The 20,639-nt window shown below is 37.8% G+C and overlaps 1 protein-coding gene across 2 annotated transcripts; it reads right to left on the bottom strand.

Moving 5' to 3' along the window:
• Window positions 1-272: 272 nt before the first annotated feature.
• Window positions 273-18,324, bottom strand: NDUFA9 (NADH:ubiquinone oxidoreductase subunit A9). 2 transcript variants are annotated; one of them, XM_068654252.1, is made up of 11 exons: window positions 18,168-18,324; window positions 14,933-15,103; window positions 14,075-14,172; window positions 13,796-13,887; window positions 10,766-10,907; window positions 9,537-9,639; window positions 8,921-8,988; window positions 8,698-8,774; window positions 4,678-4,773; window positions 2,654-2,720; window positions 273-545 (listed from the first exon to the last, which is right to left on the bottom strand). In XM_068654252.1, the coding sequence occupies exons 1-11, from the start codon at window positions 18,223-18,225 to the stop codon at window positions 375-377; spliced, it is 1,143 nt and encodes a 380-aa protein (XP_068510353.1). In that variant the 5' UTR covers window positions 18,226-18,324; the 3' UTR covers window positions 273-374. The 2 variants fall into 2 exon arrangements, with proteins under 2 accessions (XP_068510353.1, XP_068510354.1); XM_068654253.1 differs by lacking the exon at window positions 18,168-18,324 and adding an exon at window positions 16,043-16,079.
• Between the last annotated feature and the right edge of the window lie 2,315 nt (window positions 18,325-20,639).

Raw genomic sequence — 20,639 nt, 5'->3', positions numbered from 1 at the left:
TTGTCCCAGTTCCTTCTCTCCTATTGCCACACCCAACAAAGGCAAATAGTAGGAAGCAAGCATTGAGGTGAAAATACAAGGTGCTGTCACTTGTTATATCCCTGTTCTCAATCCCACTCAGTTTCCCCACCAATTTCAACTTATCCCAGCTAAAATACTTCAGTGCTCACTATCTAAGAAATGATATGCAAATTTGCTACCATGACATTTTAAAGATAAGAATTGTGCTACAGTCTTCCATAATTAAAAAGAAAACACTGGCAAAATACAGCTTATGATTACCATATTTTACTTGGTATATACACAGGTCTCCAAACAAATTAGGTCATAGAAAGACAGTTTAGGTAGTGTTAAGTAACCACCTAAGCAACTGTTTACATGTTGTATGTCTTTGCTGGTTTTGCCTCCTCCAGCTCAGCATCCAACCAGCGGTATCTGCGGTGACGGCGCAGAACTTCAATTGCTTTTTGTTCTAGAGGTGTTGGTTGAATACCCAGGTCTTCCAAACCAGGAAGGTCAGGAAATGTCATGTCTGTTATGTGAAACTTTAAGAAATGAAAAGGGAAAAAAGAGTGGGAATTAACAGAATGAATAGCGTTAACACCCAATGCAATTTTTAACATGCAGAAGAGAAGTATTGTGTATTCACACCTGAGGTTACCGTTTTTCTTTTCTAAACACATACTAGCATGAATCTCTAGTACTAGAAACATTTTAATACCTCTCAAAACAAATTTCTACACGACAGCTCTTCAGAGATTCAACTGCAGTTCTGAGGCTGTTGATAAAGGGCTATTTCCCCTAAGAAAGAAGACTTCATTACAATACATTCCCACATCTTGCAGTAGATCTGAAGAACTATTTAAAGAAATGTGGACTCAGCCACCTCTGTGTCATTCCCTGCTCACCAACTGTAATTTTGGCACAATTTTTTTCTTGGGAGGATGAAAAGAATCAACATGGCCCTACAAAACTATGGCCTAATCATATAATGTATGAAGTACCTATTGTACTTAGCTAGGAGATACAGATGCTCTGTACTGCTGCCAAAAAAAAATAAATCCTTCAGACTTCAGATTTAGATTCAGGGATAAATGAGATATGCAGAAAGGTTTTTCATTCTCTCTCCATACCAGTAAGATTACTGAATTGAAACCATGAAATTAGGCCAAACTTGTATGTAAACGTATATTTGAACTGCAAGTATGCATTCTGCTTTCTCAAGAAAATGCGTGTTGAATTACTGTCTTTAGTATCTGCTTTTCTCTGCTTATGGTTAGAACAGGGTCCTATACAGGACAAATATTTAATTCTATTAACTTACTTTCAATGCAAATGACCTGTACCTTAGAAAAGTGAGATTTCTTTTACAGTGCTATTTCTTAAAAGGTCTAAGTCAATCATCTATTTTTGTGTACAGATCACTTACAGGTGAAAAGCTGGAAAAGAGGGGAACGATCAGACACGGGAAACAGAGAACCTTTTATATTACCCATACTACAGCTGAATTGCAGTATTTTGAGTCAACTGGTACAGGCTTATTTCACAAAAATTTAACTATGAACTATGAAAGCAGCTAGAATTAAAGTTTTCATGAGGTAGTATGTCTACCTCCTGTGTCAATATGGTCAATACAACTACAGTGCCAACTCCCTCTGACACAGGGATTGTGTTAGTGGCTTGGAAAGTGGAAAAAAGCTTTTATCTATACCATGAATAAGCTTATTTCCTCAATTATATACACTGTCCACGTTTTTTCACAATTAATTTCCATCGGGAATAGAAAATTACTGTTTATTTTACAGATGGAGAAATGCAAAGAGGAAAGTTAATTCCTGACAGCTATTCAATAAGCAGCTCTAATGACAAGACCAAACTCTTCCAGATTCTTAGTTGTCCCAGTGTACTATCAGGTTATAATAGGCTACTGTTAAGCTTTTTGTCCAACCCCATTCACATACTCTGAGAATTAGGAATATTAATAATCTCAGAACTTAAGAATAAACACAAAGTTTCAACACCTCCACTAGAAATGCATTCAAATATTAAGCAAGAATTTTGTCTGTATTTAGTGTAGTTCAACTTGAGTTTTTAAAAAAATGACACTGTCTAGGTGGTGTAAGTGATTTTAATGCAGATATAGGAACATAAACTCACTGTTACCTAATTTTAATAGTGTTTGCTGGGCAAAGAAGAGGAGAGGTAATGCATGCAGCCCTGATCATTTAACACATATGAATGTTGGGCATTCACTTTTCACCACATTACCATGTTACTACCACTGATTATATAACTCTTTGCCAGTTGTTTTGACCACTTTCTTAAACCTATTTAAAGAAAAATGTTAACTATTCTTTCTCCACCAATACTATCAGAAAAAAATACATCCTAGTGACACCTTTAAAAAAAATCCAGCTAGTCTCTCTCTCTCTCTCACTTAGCCTTTTTAAAACTACAAGTATTAAATTGTTGTATACCATTCAAACAGCCTGAAGTTAATTCTTCACAATCAAACTCTAGCTAGAGAACTGACTGAAATACTGTACCACACGATGTACACACATTTCAGCACTCCTTGAACATAGAACTACAAAGTGGAAGTTACAAATACAAACATTCCCCCCAAAAAATTTGAAAGTTGTTCTTCACTTACCCGGTCTACTTTGTCTCGTGTTAACCATGGTTCAAATGGACTGAGCTCAAAGAACCTTGCAACTAAACTGTAATCAGGAAGAGTTGCAAAATTATAGTCATTATGCCAATACACAGAAGAAAAAAACCAAGATCTCGGAAGAATATTACACACTTTATAGTGTGCTCTGCTTGTGCAAAGCTACAAAATCATTAACGCAATGAACATGTCAGCAAACTATTTCTTAGCTGTGTTTCTGGTAACTTTAACTGTTTGCTACTGAATTATTCAACCTCCTACTTTTCTACTTCATAAGGGGATGGAAGAGTAGATATCTAGAAGTAAAACTGAGTGTTGTTAGTAGGTGGAGAAAGTAAACACATCCAATTTGTTACACACCAGAGGGTTCAGTCCTTCCCCTGCCTTTCCTCCAAACTCTTTTCCCTAATAGTTTAGGCAGTAATCCAATTAGTCACAAAGTTTGATTCAATGCCTCCATGGGAAAACATGCTTGCTGACAACTAAATGATTTAACAGCCACATAAACAAGATGACGGAATCTGGAACAATCTACATCTATAAAAAGGATGAGTATTAGAGTATTTGCAGTTTCCAGAAATCAAATTTCCCTTGAAAGCAAGTGAATCTGGCAGAGAAAAAAAAATACTACAGTTCTTGCTTGATGATTCAGGACCAAGAGTATTCCAAGGTAGAACCTCTTACTGAAACTCTCAGCTTGCAGACCAGGATAGTATAAAGTTACTACACCAACATAACTAGGCTTATCTGCCTTACAGACATGCTCTTTTCTCAAAAATATGAAATACCACTTAGTTTAGCCCATAAAGAAAAACGTATAACATGGACTGCAGCTAATGTGAGCTAATAAGAATAACACACACCAACATAGCTACTTTTTAACAAGCTTCTCCATGTCATCTAAGCCATGTTAACTAGAGGACTCTACAACTGTTGCATCTATTTCTGAATTGGCTGAAGATGTTCTAGAATTATTCATCATCTGCTACATGAACCTAATAGTTCATTAGCAGATTGATAAAAGGGTTCTAGACTTCTCTTCAGCTATTTAGCTTGTATTGCACTAAAATGAGGGAGGATCAGCACCCAAACACTGACACATCTACCAAGCAGAGGATTATATTCTGAAATGGAATTTCCTGTTTGCAGGTAGCTCTGTAAAAGGATGGCCAATTATACCTTAAGGACTAAACTTTTTCATGCACTATTACTCTGTAGATATGATTCTGCAGATCAGCTTCTCTCCTGAGTGCTCTAAAGAGACAAAACACACAGCTACACAGGTTGTTCTGTGCATGCAAGCAGAATCTTTACAACTCATCCACTGTAGTCAACTGAAGTCATGCTACAGCTTTCTTTTACTATTTTCCTATTTGTTACTATCTTCTAAAAGATGTTCCTTTCCTCATATTAAAAAAAAAAAAAGCTTGCTCGAATGCACTGCTTAAATTCCCAGGCCATCAACTCAACAAAAACCTACCTCCATCACTTGTTGAAATGAATACCAAGGGCTGAACTAGAAAGTCAAGTCAATACCAATAGACACCCCTATCTTAATTCTATTTCCAGTGTGGCAGTGCTCAACAGACTGGAGGGACAGCTGACAGTAGCTGTGCTGTACAAAGCATCTGTCAGGGCTATGGTCAGCAGCATACACAGTTTTTCCCTGTGGTACTATTAGAAGTTTGTTCAATTTGCTGCTGAGTGTCTCCACTTTGGACCTTTTACTAATCTGTGGCTCAGAAAAAGCAAGGCCATTCAATAACTCTGGATAAATAGTTAAGTTTACTACAACTCCACTTTTTATTCAGTAGCTCATCAAGGTCAAGCCTGTGCCTGAGCAGAAGACTCAAAATTAACAAATGTGTACTTGGGGAAAGCCAGTTTCTACAATCCTACAATGTTAAGTAGCAATTAACAGTACTAATAGTAAATGACCAAGGCAACAGTTATTTACACTTCTATGCTGCTTGAAAAGTTCTTAGGAAAGGAAGGGTTCCACTTACTGATACAGAGGACGTGGAAGTGGATATGGAAAAAAGGTTCGGAAGGAAACTGCGTATACATATTCTACCAGGTCATGAAGAAGGTAGCGATTAGGTCTGAAAGAAAGAGCAATAACATTATAGTTAAATTAGGTGTACTTAAACATTTGCAGTAAGAGAAAAATTAGCAAGTTACACATACATTAAGCCTACCAATGGCCTATATTCTTCAGCACAAGTTATTTGTCAGGTTTGTCAGTTACCTCACAAGAAGTGAAAAAATTTTTGTTCTTAAAATTCCATATTGTTTGAAATAAGCAGATTAATTTAGAAATACATATAATCAGATGTCAGCGATGGTAACTATACACATCATGAATTACAAAACTGTTTTATCATAGTTTTGGATGTCCCTACCAAGGTGATGGTAGCAGGGAAATGCTGAAGCGGCCTCTGTGTAAAGAGTTCAGGCGTTGCCCCATGCCCAGACACTCATCTCTAACAGACCCACTGTAGGTCACAGATAAGCCCATGAGACAAGTTGGTGGTGCCTCTGTGAAAATATATTAAAGAAGGACCTTGACAGACTTGAGAGATGGGCCTGTGTGAACCTCAAGAGATTCAACAAGGCACAAGGTCCTACATCTGGGTCAGGGCAGTCCCAAGCACAAACACACGTTTGATCTGTGAAGGGAAGAAGTGTGTCTGAAACAGCAGAGAGAACACCAATATCAAAGGTGGTGGCGGCTCTAGGCACTGGAGCAGAGATTACTCAACAACCAATGGGGAAGATCATCATAAAGGAGGAGAAAAATGTGTAGATGAAGGAATGGCAGAAAGGAGCTGCTACAGACTGAACCCATATGGCATTCCCCAACCCTCTGTACCACTCAGGGAGATGCAATAGAGGAGTCAGAAGTGAAGCAGAGCCAGGGAAAAGGGTAGATGGGGTTTCTTTTGTTTGTTTTGTCTTTATTTCACAATGCCCAAATTTATTTTAATTATCAATAAATGAATTTTCCACAAGTAAAATCTGTTTTGCTTATGACAGTAACTGGGTAAACTGTCTCCCTGTCTTTATCTCAACCCACAAGGTTTTTCATTTTATTGTTTTCCCTTGTCCTGTTGAGCAAGAGGAAGAGTAAGTGGCCAGGTATACGGGTATCTGGTTGCAGGACTAGGCTAGCCCACCATTCGTACTGAATAAAATGTATGCTGTGTGCTTCTAAATCACACTCTTAACGCGCCTCCTCCATGTAACAAGTGACTCAAATTCTGATTGCAATACACTAAGCACTTGGATAAGATTGAATCTGTAGAAGCCCAGTTAACACTTTGTAACAGAAGAAAGCCAAAAAGCTAGAAAGCAAACACCAAAAATTAATAAAGGTTTCTTAGGTAGCAAATAGCTGCAAGGAAACTAATTCGCTTGCCTTTGAGAGACTAAGAACATGTTGTTCTCTTCGAGAGCAAGAGGAAGAAACCAAGGTAAATTCCCCAAAAGAATGCATTTGCCCTCTCAAAATGGAGGGATAGAAACAGTCAGGCTCTTGTACACCTGCAGTCGTTTAAGAGAAACACATACCACTGGGAGTTCCTATTCTTTTCTTGTTCAGACTTCACCTTGGCATTTAAATACTCCATTTTTCTAGATGCCTTGGACTGAAACAATTACCTACCTTGGCTTTCAAGGCAACTTGCCAGTATACATTTTGAAAAATCTTCATAAGTACATACTACTAAGCTCTGATGTATCATTTTGTGTTTCAGCCTTCAAAATTACATGGTGCAGATGATGATTCAAAGAAATAATGAACAAACAGAATTGTGAGTCTCCTAATGTTTTGCTGTATTTTTCAGATAAGGCAGAGACTTCAGTGAAATGACAACCATCTTGAGACTGACTCCTTCACAGGTAGAATCATCCTAAAAATAAGACTCTGTAGCTTTTCATCTGAAAATGAATTACTGCTGCAATCTAAAATCCCATATAAATGAAGAGTAAGTAACAGCTAGAGTAAGACTATGTAAAACTCCAGAAACCCTTGGCTACGATATGAAAAACATCAATTTCACTCTGATAAACCAAGTATCTCAAGGATATCAATGTTTGAGGCTGCATGAATGAAAACTGAGCCTTCAATAGCTCAGGCTCAACAGCCTGCAATGTTCTTTGGAGAGAATACAAATGCAAATAAACAAAATTTGTTGTTAGGTGTTAGAAAAGAGAAAAATGCTAAATTACTACTACTATAGTTTCTGAAGGCAAATTAGGGCAAAACAATCTACTGTATATACCTTAAAGGTAGGCCAGCATATTTGGGAGAATTCAAATGAATTCAACGCTCCAAACTCCTTGTTGACTTCATCCAGGTGGATGAATTATAAATCCAGATCTTTATCAGGCTATATGAAGTTAAACAGGAGTACCAGACACCAAGTTTTCGCTTTATACTTAAACATCCTAATGCCTATCCAAAGCTAGTAAAATAAGTCAAATTTACTTCAGTCTTGATAGTTAAAATCCACAGATATGCGTAAAGTAGCTCTATATAATAAAATGCAAAAATAAAGCCTAGCGCTTTTGTTCCTTTATAAATTCCCAAACATCAACAATGCAACTTTACCAAGAAAAAAGTTACTACAAGTGTCATTACACCAACCACAAAACCAGCTGACAGCAAGCTGTTACCATCCAAGACAAAAGATTGAATAAATGGATGAAGAAAAAACAGTGACATTTAAGAAGAACGGAACAGAGAAGAACAGAACAGAGAAAAAAACATATAAAATCTTCAGTTGTTCAGGCGTAGCAATGCTACCACCAGCTGCCATAGTTGAAACTCTATTCCACCATATAGTAGGAGAGGGAGAAGCATTCTTTTACTACATGTAAATTAATATTTTAAACTCAAGCTGTTAACTCCCGTAAAAAAAAAAAAGTGCTTCACACAGCTTTAATCAAGGGTTGTGTTGCAGAGTTCCTTTGGTTTTCCAACACTGATTTGAGTCTTCAGTTTAGACTATCACTTATTCAAAAGCTTTTCAGTCACTGTTAGGTGCCTGAAACTCTGTATTCCTTGCAGCAATAGCCTGGCATCCTTGCTTAAATTCCTGCCTCTGAAACCTAGGTGTTGAACCCCTGGCCTTCTCCAAATTGCCAAAAAATGAGACTTTGAAACCGCAAGAATACAAAGTTTAGCCAACTGCCCTTGCATTTTGTTACAAATATTGTTCCATTTAGTGTGCAGTTCTCAGTTTCTCCTGCTGCTAGAGTAGTTACTTCTGCTGAGACAGGGGTGAAGCTGAAAATTATTTTGCTAGTTTTCAAACAGAAGTTCTTCAGCCTGATTTAAAAAAAAAAAAGCTGCTGCCTTTTCAAGAACATCAGCATACTACACACCTAAACTGGCTACTAGAACAGCATCTTCCTCAATAGCTCAGTTACATCACAACAGTGAAAGATAAACTAGTAATAATCTCTGCTCTACAGTGACAGCATCACAAAATGAATATGGAAAGAACAATAAAGTCTCAGATACGCCTTCTGCAAAGTCCAGTATGTTTTCAGGAATAACCGTACGACTGATTTCAGTGCCACATACTGAAACACGGACCCATTACCTTGGCATTTAGCAGGTCATCTTTCCTTATTACTAATGACCTATTCTGACTTGGAGCTTTTATAAATAAATATTCCAAGGGATCCACTGGCTTTATCCATTCTTATTCAAGGTGATTTCCACATAGTTTCAGTAGCATTTTCTCTAACGTTGTTTTGTCTGGTGCATTTTAAAAAGACTGGGTTATTTTTTTGTGTGTGTGCACATACATAACATTAAATGCAACGGGGCCCAAACTAGGATTTTCAGAGTACTCACAACAACAGCTTGAGTCATTTTTCCTCCCAAAAAGGAGGTGGAATTTATTGCAGCTCAAACTGTGTGCATGGATAGAGAAATTAAATGTACTGTGCAGCATGCCAAAAAATGACACCAAAAAGAAGTACTTCGGATAATTAAAATCAGAAAAGTAACCTACCCAGCCAAGGCGTATGTTTTTCCTTTAGCGTCAGGATCCTTAATTGCATTAATAATTGCCTTTGCTACATCAACCACCTGTGAGAAACAATAACAACAGATAATTACCAACAGAAAACATGAATGCATGCACACACTCTTCTTCAACAGTGATTTATGGGGAGAAAGGAAAATAGAAAAAGACACACAGGATTTGGGATTGTCTTGCTTTTAGGAAAACTTACATATATTGGTTGTTTAGCTGTTTTTTTGCCCATCGAAATAAGAGGCACACCACCAAACCAGCGCATATCTGACGGACAGAAACAAATATAACTTGAGAATAAGATCTGTGAATCATTTCAGCAGGCAAATAACCAATACATGTTGCACAACACTGAGTGTGGATCTCTTCTGAAAAATATTGATTAAAAAAATTGGAAATAATTATCCCCCACATTCAACTGTCTTATCAACAACCATGGGAAGGCTATGCTTGCTGTTCACCTAAAGTGGTTCAGAGATATCTCAACTTTGCAAGCCAGAAACAGCTTCTACTCTCTGCTGTCTAGATTGTCAGGACAATCTAAATAGAAAAAAAAAAATGTAGTAGCATATAAAATCAAACAGCAAAGTCTAATTAGACTGAGGAAGAATCCAGGATCTACCATTTCACCATAGGTTGAAAAATTATTATTCTTCTGTTACACATCTTCAATAAAGTAAAATACAGTAAATTTCTGACTTAAAAAAAAAAAAAAATCAACTCTCCACTCCCCAAAAGTAAAATGCATTTTCCCTCTGTTCTCCACAAATATGTATACATACCTGACATGGTTTTATTATTTCAAGAATACATACTCGCATAATGATTGAGAAAACGGTCTTCCCTCCCAAACATCTCAGCAGGCTTCAAAATTATAGCATCTGGAAATTCTTCCCTCACTGCTTTCTCTCCAACAGCCTGTCATTAATTAAAGTGATCACATGAATTAGATCCCTTCCAGATAGACCAAAAGATGATACCTTTTCAGAATTTACAGCATCCTGACTATAGCACTCAGGAACTCATCAGCAGCAGTACAAAATTATTTGTATCTGAGTCATTTATTTTTGAGATGCTAAGTTCTCAAAGACTGTCCCAGAAGTCCCATAGAAACGTAGATAACTTATTCCATTTGAGATACAACAGTCTCATTAGTGAAGTAATGCATGTTAAAAGCGATGAAGTTCAAAAACAAAGAAGCCTAATCTAAGTACTTCTCTATCTTATGTCAGAACAGAGATTGAAAACAAAACAAAAAACAACATAATGTTTAAATAACCCCTACTGTATTATTAAAACACTCAAAGAATTGCTTAAGTAGACTGAAAAAAAACTTCAGAAGCAGCTGCTTTCCCCATGAGACTGGTCAACACAATAAGGCCTGTATATATATATATATATATACACATATACATATATATATATATATATATATACATATATATATATATACATATACATATATATATATATATATATATATATATCCCCTATAAACTCATTACACACTGAGAGCTACCAAATTTTAACTGTGTTTAAAAAGCATCTATTATAAGCAAGGCAACAGAGTCCAGCGCACAGGATAAAACAAAAGGATACCAAAAACAGATTTTTTTCGTAGCAGTAGAATTATTATCTGTTCTTGCACAAGGGTCTGTAACTGATTTTTTGTTTTTGCAAAATTCATTTCGGCATCATCTACTTACTTCCATTTACTAGGTCAGCCTTAGATGTAAAACATAATATCAGATCCCAAACCACCACCAAACTCCTTCCTAACAACAATAATTGTAGATGCAAAGATACCCAAGGACAGAAGAAAGGAGTAGTTTGCAGGAATACAAGATCTATTTCCCTTCAAAGTACATGCAAAACTTAGGAAGATTTCTAGCCCCAGTAAGCACAGTAACATAATTTCTCAGATGAAGACGAAATTCCATAGAAGAATGAATTTCATACAGTGATTTCCTTCAAACAGACTCAGTTGGAAAAAAGACAAAAAGTAGGCTTTCTGAAAAAATCTTCAAAATTATTCTAGACTTACTTTATTCCTCAGGTATTTGGAAGGACTCTTCAAGCTCGCATTCAGGTGAGAGATATGAACGAGTGTTTCCACACCAGCTTCCCTAGTTATCTGGGCAATACTTTTAGGAATATTTACAAATTCATCTTCAAAACTGAAGTTTCTGGAACAAGCCAAAAACAAATTTTAATTTAAGAGTGACCAATAGTGGTTGCCTACCGACCACGAGCAATCATTACATATTACTTGAATATATTTCAAAAACCTATCAATGCTCCTCATTAGAAAGTTTAAGTTTGTGAGATATTCTTCTCATAAGAAGTGAAATGCAACAGTGAGCTTTAATTACAGCAATAGTACTGCCTTCTTCATCTGGTAAAATCAAATCAGTATGAAAAACTCTTGCCCACTCATCTGGGACAAGTAGAAAACCCTTCCCAAGACAAAACATGTTCTTTTGTTTGAAAAATTGCTGCATTTCAAAATCTGAGCAAAACTGTCTTTTTACAACACCTGTTCAAAAACTGACTTTGTTTGATGCACTCAATTGTATTAAAAAGGAACACAAATTCTGAGTAGCCTAAGTTAGGATAGATGCTAGGCATTAAGAAAGTGGATGAAAACAGACCAAAGAACTCACAGGTGCTTATGCAAATGGAAAATTTTACATTGACAGAACAGTTACGAGTATTCCATCATTGCAGCTGACAGAGGACTTCAAAAGGAAGGGTGAAGGAAGAAAAAAATATATACTCTACTCACTTCATAGCATTCAAGGGGCCAAAGTTAGTGGGGTTCAACTGTAATCTAGTTTGGCATTTGATCAAGAACAATACAGAAGCTCAGTCTCCAAGCAGAACTGACACTAGAGCCTGGCAACAATCCCAAAATTCCTTCCAACTATACCAAAACTGCAAGGAAGAGAATTGGCTTCTCATGTCTTTATATTGTCCTTGTAAGCACCCCACTCCATCTTTTCCATTTGATTCTGAGTAAAAAACATTTTTGTTACTCTGAATGCCTCTCTCAAATGCCTCTCCCTCTATCCTTATCTACTCTCACAGCTCTTCAGATCCCACTGGAGTCTAAAGAAAGCCTTAAAAATAAAAAGTTATTTTTGACCCCTCAATAGCTAATCTGATCCTGGGAACCATTACTCCTGTTCTACTCACAAAAATAGATTTTAGAAACACAGAAGAATGACCAACATCCCTCCTGTAACTATGGAGTTTTCAAACAACATAATATACACAGATCATACTGTATACTAATACAAGGCAAGGAGGAAAGTATTTAATGGCAGGCTTTACTTCTCCCTCCTCCCTTCCCACTCCAATCTCCACTTCTAATCTTAATTTTCTTTTTTTTTCCTGCTCATGTTTCTCACAGACTTTGGGATGATTACAATGGTTAGTGTGACCTCATGTTTAACAGGCCACAGAATTTTTCACAGGGTTCCAGCACCACCACTGATATCAACATAGCAGATAAAGACATAAGGACCTCTGAGAAACACAGTAGCAAATTTGGAAACACTCAGAAGTCTTTAAGGTGTACTGACTCCTCTGCTTTTGACAATGCTGAAATTGACCACAGCAACACAATTTTTATTTGGTTTTGATTGTTTTTTTAAACTAGAATGAAACTATTTGTCGTTGTTTCACTTACTTTCACTAAAAAAGGAACTCTCCCATACACAAACCATACTTTTTATGAGTCCAGAAATGTTAAGGGAGAAAGAACATTTCTGAATGATAAATGGAGATTACATTGTCCTTTGGCCAACTGCACAGACTTTTTCTTCCTTTGCTTCCACATTATGAAGAAATTGTTGCTGTTAGAACAGCAACAATAAACAATACGTAATAGTCTTAGGTTGTTTTTGTATGTTTTTACCTACACCCCAAAGTCTGAAGAAGACAAAAAAAAAAAAAACCTTGTCAGATACATGAAGTTAAGTTAGTTTAGATTTTTTTCCCCAACTAAACTGTTTTATGGACTCCAAGAGTGGGATAAGGAGCTAAGTGACTATCAGGAAAAAGAAAAAAAAGCACCTCTAAGAGTTTGAATACAAAATCAAAGAGTCTCCCAGAAGTTATGTATAATACTTGACCAGACAACAAACAGCTGAAATTGGTGCTTGCCAAGAGACACACTATTTTAGGAAAAGTAATTGTAGAACTTAGGGCAACACCGACAAGTGACTATTAACCAAAAATAGTGCAACAGAAGCATTAGTCTTTTAAGTATAGGTGAAATCAAGATCTACAATTGATTCTGTCTGCCATGACAGCAAGATCATGTTAAAAGAAACCACATAGTTAATGAGTTTTTGTCTGGCAGTGCTGCTGTAACAAGGCTTTATTTAAAGTTGGAAAACTGCATGCATGCAAAAGAAAAAAAAAAAGAACCACCAACAAAACACAGAAACAGGCTATTATGTGCATTTTCAACCTGAATTATGTGAGGTGTTTTTTTAAATGGATTTCAAAAAGGAGCTACTTAAAAAATTATTACCAAAAATGCTTATGTAGCTAAAAGCATCTGTGCCAAACTGTCAAAGAACTGTTAATCATAATAGGGACTCTCCATAGCTATTCCTGTTCATTAACATTTACCAGAGAATAGGAAAACCTTGATCATAGCTTATTATAGTAGGCTACAATCCATTATTACCACAAAGTGGCAGGATGTAAGCCAACTTCTTTAATAAAGTAAATGAGTCCACAGAAACTGGAAGCCTCCACGAGATACAGAAAGGGACCCACCAAACATCAGTAAGGTGTGCAAAAGAAGTTTAACACTCAAGCAAAACAAAAACTGTACACTAGAAAATTACAGAAATAATTTACTTCTCAGGAGCAGATCATAACCACATTTTAAAACATTAAACATTTAAAGTGGAAGAAGTTTTATATGCAGGATTTCAGTTTTGCCTTTTCATGTAAGGCAAAAATAAGGTGTCACTGCATACTGTACATGTGCTGTAAAAAGTGGCTACAATATCCAATACCTGTTGCAAATCTATGCATATAGGTGAAAAAAATTTACTTTGTTTCCCATTCTTTTCCAACAAGATTAATGACCACATTGCTGTGTTCCACGGCTCTTCGGATAGAGTCTTTGTCCTTACAGTCCCACTCCTGTAACCAGAACATCAAATGGGAAAGAGATGAGATAATGTGTAAAAAGGCACAAAGAAAGCTCTTTCCCATCATTTCCATTTACAGGCTAAACAATAGCAGGAGTTCTGACTTTGAGAATGATTAACAGACTTCCTTGTATAGCAATGGTATTATATTTGATCTGAAGCCAAAGTAAAAGACTTACTAAGAAGAGAAGTTGCCCCAGGTCACCCATTGGTCGCAGATACATGAGGTCGTACTGATCACAGCGATAGGGTATGATTACTTGAGATCCAATGCGACCTAAGCATTCAAAAAAATTTAATTTATTTTAAACTACTACATACCTAAGTAGATGAACCTAGGAACGTACAGATTTTTTTCTTTGTCCCTGGCATTAAAGAACAACACATACACATAACTATCTCAAATATCTGCAAAACTGAAAGTAGCAAAGAAAGAAGCTATTGAACTTAACACATAATTTCGATTCTTAAGCAGGTAGATACTTGAATACTTGAGTGAATTAATGATGTAGTAAGACAGAAAATAAAAAACGCAGTGCATACTATAAACACAGTACAATATGTAAAAATGTGTCACACCTAAGGATATTTGCATTTTTAGAAGGCGGACGGAGAGACGGAAAAACAAAATGCAAGAGTTATTTTCTGGAACTCAAAATCAAAAGGACAACTCTAAAGAACTCCAATCAAACTTCTGCAAGCTATTTACTATGGTGTGCTAACAATGCCAAAATCAGAAGAATCAAATGCATGCTGTACGTCTTCTCAGAGCTGTATTCTACAGTGGAAAAACACTATGTGAATGAGAATGACTGGTCTTAATGTCTATAACTATCTTCAAATGCTTCTTACTGATTGATGCATCTTGGCGCTTTACTAAACCAAATACTATGAAGGAATGATGCAAAACACTTTTGTACTGCTGCATTTTTAAGATCCAAAATGCTAAAGCCTTCTAGATTAATCTGTAACCTAATGAAAAAATTGAGCTTGGTTAAGCACTTAAACTTTTAATTAGTACTCCTGGAGAACATTACCTAAACGATTGACAACATAGCGTCCTAAGAAACCTGTAGCCCCAAAGACAGTGGCCACAATGCCACTAACAGAGGATCGTCCACTTTTTCCATGAGGTATCACTGCATGATGAACGTGGCGGTGCTGCTGCAATGCAGATGGAGCTGCAGCTAAGGCAGAAATCCCAGGGCCTGAAACACAAAATGGGAAAGAGCATGTGATACAAGCTAAAATTTATCAGTGTCAAACCATAGTTAAAAATACTTTTTCTCATTACAGACCTATTTTTTTTTAATTATTTTTAGGTTTTGTTTTTGTTTTTTTCCCCTCTTTCTCTGTTTGAAAGGTTTCCCATGCCAGGATATTTCAGAGACAGCTGGATAGGTCAGAGGACAAGGAGCATGAGGGAGGCGTGGATAAAAACTGAAGTCCAAACTAAGACACAGAAGGAGCAGACTAGGGCTATCGGTTCCTAAACAGCAAGTAAAGCTTAACTTGCTAGCACTAGTATTTGATGTATGAGGTGAAACAGAGGTTAAGCAAATAAAAACTACTTGCTACAGGCAGGTCCATTCTGAGTACATCCACGTCCTGCTCCTAGACTTGAGATCTATGAGACAAAGATGTCAAGCTCATTCTAGATGTGCTTAAACCAGACTTTTTATCTCAGTCTAAATATAGCAGACTCAAACGTTGGAAGAGGCAGCAGTCCTGCTGTAACACAGCTCTAGAGTGCAAGGAAATGAAGAGATACAAAGAGGCAGTTCCACGATGCATAGGATATTGACTCAAAGTCTTTTCTCAAGGAGCTACAAAGAGTTGAAACCACAGAAACATCAGATCACTAGAATATTGATATAAATTGACAAGATACCTCAAAAAGGAAGTTTGGAGAGGACATACATTCATTCTCTTCAATCAGGTTAGCCAAAAGAAACAAGAAATCTATCTACTCATAGAAGATTTTTGAAATTGGAAGCGTGTTGTGCTACTACATGGCTCTGCTCATAAAAAGAAAGGAACGGATGAAATGTAGAGCATATAAGAACACCACAGACATCCTGCTGTTAACAATAGCAGACTGCAGCAGCTGTCAATGAGAAAAGAAAAAAAAAAAAACAATAACTGACCTTCCAACTTCAAATAAATCATGACCACAAGCACTTCATGGGTAAGCAAGTTTCATCTTCCCCACATAAAACTATGCAAAAAGAACCACAGTAAAAACAGTAAGACTAGTAGTTGATACCAGAATCAGATGATTATGGGATTTTAAAAAATCCACTTGTACACTGAAGGAGGCAAAAAATCCACTTGTACACTGAAGGAGGCAATTTTAATCAGATATAGTTAGGTACTGCCAGTTGAGACAGTGGCACTGATGCCACAGCCACAATGTTAACAAGATAAAAAGTACAAGGTATGCTTGGAGATGAATTATATTTTATTAGGTCAGATGATAACATTCAAACCAGAAAATCCAGCAAGACTTCAGTGCTCAAGACTTGCGAAAAATCCAGCAAGACCTGTGCCCAAAGGTTTGTCTATCCCTCCTCTCTTCACACTGTACAAACTGGAAAAAAAAAATAAAGATGCCACAAACATCTACAACTTTGTCCTGAAAGGCAGTTTGACAAACAAACAAACAAAGCACAAACATTCATTTGGACTTTTCAAATTAATCTAATATGCTTATAAACTGTAACCCAACTGGCTGACAGAAACAGGACAAAATAATGTATTACCTACATAAAACTCACGTTTATGACTTTTTGAAAAGCAACTCTCCTACACAAAAAAAGGCCCGATCTCAGGAACACTTAAACAGCATGGTACCTGGCTCAAAGTAGCATATATGCTACTTCATTTCAGGTTCTTAACGTGATGGTAGGTTCATATTAAACTTTGCAATGCCTCAAATTGACTTCTAAGAAACATACCAATTCATCACTGCCATATTCCCACTTATCTTCACTCTCTGCTTTTTCTACTATACAGTTAATTCAACACTGCCCTCTAAAGTCTCTGTTTTCACTTCTGGAGAAGTACAGTGATGGTGAAGGCAGTCATTTCAGTGAATTTCCAATACAGCATATCATAAACAAATTACCAAGCTGTCAACACAATGTCACCTGGCACAAAATACACCAATAGGCAACCTATATAGGTTCCTTGGTACACAAAGAAAAGCTGTATAAAATACGGTGTCACTAATTTTCAAAAGTGTTTTGTTATACAGTTATTCTGTGTTTTTTTTTGATGATAACTGCAACAACTGAACTCTCAGCCTAAAAATTTACCCACATTTTTATGCTCAAAAATACTTCGGATACTTGGGGAGGGGACTTTAAAAAAAAAAAAAATCTTTTAAACAACAAAGTAAATCTGCATATGTAAACAGGAGTGTGTATTGAATACTCTGTACAGAATAAAACCCGTATGTAAAGTAACAGGTGGCTAGAAGTGGAGACCAGCTAAGCCCAGTACAAGTGCAAGTATAAAGGATAATACTGAGGCAGATCATTGGATGAACATGTTGCATTCATTCTTGTAGTGTTGCAATAACTTCTTGATACTTATTTATAGGATAAGCAAACCTACATAAAAATGAATGGGTTCTTCAAAAACAGATTCCTTTAGCTCCAAAAAGCTGCACAGCCTGCTGAGATTGTAAAATAGAAAGCTTGATGAGCAACCATCCTTCTCAATACCCTGTTCACACACACTCCTCTTTCCAAAGGCTTAAGTGGAAAAACAAAAAAAAAAGAGCACAGTATTCTAGTTACAAAATTAACCAACACTCTCTCTGTTATGGTTCACTAGGAACAGTTCAGTCCTTAAAACATAAAACCTAAACCCAACAGTATTCTAGTCTACTACGAGTACCTTTCAAACCGAATATTATTAAATAGTTCTACCCACGTCTTTTTTTCCTTCTTACAATCTGAAAAATTTCTGCGTGTCTTCCAACGTTTTTATGGGTTCTTTGCTGTTATTTCTGCAAAAATACGTGCCGACAGGCTCTTCACGGTACTATCACTGTCATATTTGTAAATAATATCCCCTTATCGTCTTGTATTCTCCCACTTGTTGGTGCTTGCCTTACACTGTAAGCTCTTTAGCAGCCTACACCTTTTCTTGTTCCGTAATTATTCAGGATCCATCATAACATATCATAACCTATGGCCACACGCCCAATTACTACCACATTACAAAAACGTAATGCAGTAATACCCCACCGCCGGCCGCGCTCACCTGCCCTTGGCAGCCACAGGCCGCGGGCCGACCGAGGGCGCAGCGCCGCCGCCGCCATCTTGCCGCTCAGCCCACAACCCCCCGCGGCCGACGGCGGGCGGGCAGGGCCAAGCGCTCCGTATGGGAGGGGGGGAGAAATGGCTGCGCGGTGCCCTGTGAGCATGCGCAGGGCTCTGTCATGGCGGCGGGGCGGGGAGCCCGCGAGGGGGGAAATGAGGCAGGGCAGCAGCTGAGCCGTTGTAACTTCGGTCGCCGCTGAGCTGGCCGGTTGAAAACATTCTCAGTGATAATCACTCACACCTTCAGTTACCTGGCCTCCTCATATTGGCCTTCAACGGGGATTAAGCTATGACGTGATTAGAGTCAACCACCCTGCAGTTCCCAGCTCCTCCTCTCGCCTCAGTGTTGCACTGAGGGATTTTCCCCCCTAAACAAGTGCCGCTGTGTAGCTTGCATCGTAGTCACACGCAGGGCACTCTAAATCTGCCACCTGCACTATTATAGCTTCGTTTTTCCCAGGAGCTCCCATTGCTTTTTAGTCTGCATGGAATACAAATGGCTGTTACTGCGACAACTGGCTTATGCCGCTGTAACCGCTGCGCCTACTCACTAAAATGGTTTTAAAACATCAACAAAGTAAAAGGAAGAGTGGAGATTATTTCTGGAGATTATTTGATGCAGATTCCAAACTACTGACACAAATCCAAAGTACCAGTTCTGCCAGAGATGGCGCGTAGCAAGTGACTGGGGCTTTGGGGCAAAAACCTGGATGCTCTGCACACACTGGCCATCTCCAGTTCTCAGCCACAGTGCACTTTTATGTCTAGCAAGTAGCCAGGTGCATACCAAACTGAGTGTGTGCATCTTTTGCTGGTAGCTGGGAATTACAGTGCAGGTCCTGACTGCCTCCTATCCCCAAACTATGCCCTCTTCCCCTTCATCATGTATGACAGTCTCACCACAGCTTTTCTGAGTGGCCCAGCCTGCCTCTTCTCCTTTGGGAAATCTCATTTGTAGTGCTGTGGTACAGAAAAGCCTACTGTCAATCTGCAAATGCAGTTCTTGCCCATGGAAAGCAGTGGGAATTTACTTTCTGCATGTCACCCAGGCATGTTATTCTTGACATAACTCAGAGACTCTTGCTGTGGAGACTTGACCCCTGCTTGTTGTGTACAGTGACATAAATCACTTCCACAGAAAGTAAGTTTATAACAAATTCAAAGATAGGACTAGAAAAAGAAGGATGAATTAAGGCTAAAGCAATGGAGTACAAATCAGGAGATGTCTTCCACTCCAGACTTACTACTGCCTTTGGCTCTGATTTTAGGAGAGATGAGATGAACCAGAGCTCTGTGGTTTCTACTCTCCATTTTTGAAGGAACATTTTCCTATCTTAGCAGTGCTATTGTAGGGATAAGATGTGCCAGTTGAGCAGAGATGCTCATGTGTTACAATTATGTAATTTAAAAAAAAAAAAAAAAAAAGCACTAAGGTAATGGACACATCCTACTTGTTACATCTCCAGTTACAAGTTAACTAGGTTAAATGTGCAATTTACAGAGAGCTGAATTTGATTTAATAAAAAATATGTGGAACATCATATTGCTGATTAAGGACTATCTTACTGTATTTGAATCCCAGGGAGGTTAGAGCCAAACATCTAAAAGTAGCCTCGGGGCTACTGATCGCCTAAAATGTGTGAGGATTTTTTCAGAGTCCCATACTGAGTGTCTGGTGTCTCTCAGCAATCTCCCACATCACCAAAAGGCAGGCTAGCTGCAAGTGCTGACTTTAAGGGCTGGCAGGTGTAAATAGCACGCCACCATTTTTATACAAACCTGCACCCTCGATCTCCTTGTGGCCTTACTGCGGTTAGGGAAATACTATTATCACTTTGACTTCTGGCTGGAGCAAGGTAAAAGGGAGACCAAAGTGCCTGTGTGGTGGGAACAATCCAACACCTTAGCTATAAAACTATCCTTTGAATGCTCAATGTTTCATTTGTTAACTCCATTGGAAATTGTTTGATTTGTAAGATGTTACATAATTTCCCCAAGGTGTTAATTTCTCTTGCACTCCATACGTAGGAGTGAATGTCAGAAATGTCATTACATTTCTGTATGCAAGTAAACATACACATGCTGTTGAGATCTTTGTGTAATAGGTTGTTTCCTGTGATGCTGCACATAAATTTGACTGAGAGGAAGCTAGACTATATACTGTAGATGGCAGAAGGGGATCAGAGCATTGCCAGTGGAACCAGTGCAGGGTTAGCACACTGGAGACCTAGGGTGTGCTCCCAGTCTTGCTGCTGCTCTGCTCTGTGACATATGGAAGTGGTGTCGCATTCTCATATCTCAGCTTTCTCATCCATTAAGTCTAATAATGCTATCTAATTAAGGAAACACTTAGAAGTAGACTAATGAAAAGCACTATATTAGAACAAAGTATTTATGTTGTTATTTGTTGATT

This window comes from Anas acuta, chromosome 1 (genome assembly GCF_963932015.1).
Source record: "Anas acuta chromosome 1, bAnaAcu1.1, whole genome shotgun sequence".
Taxonomy (NCBI): Eukaryota; Metazoa; Chordata; class Aves; order Anseriformes; family Anatidae; genus Anas; species Anas acuta.
Note: the sequence above shows the minus strand (reverse complement) of the source record. Positions and strands in the feature narration are given on the sequence as shown.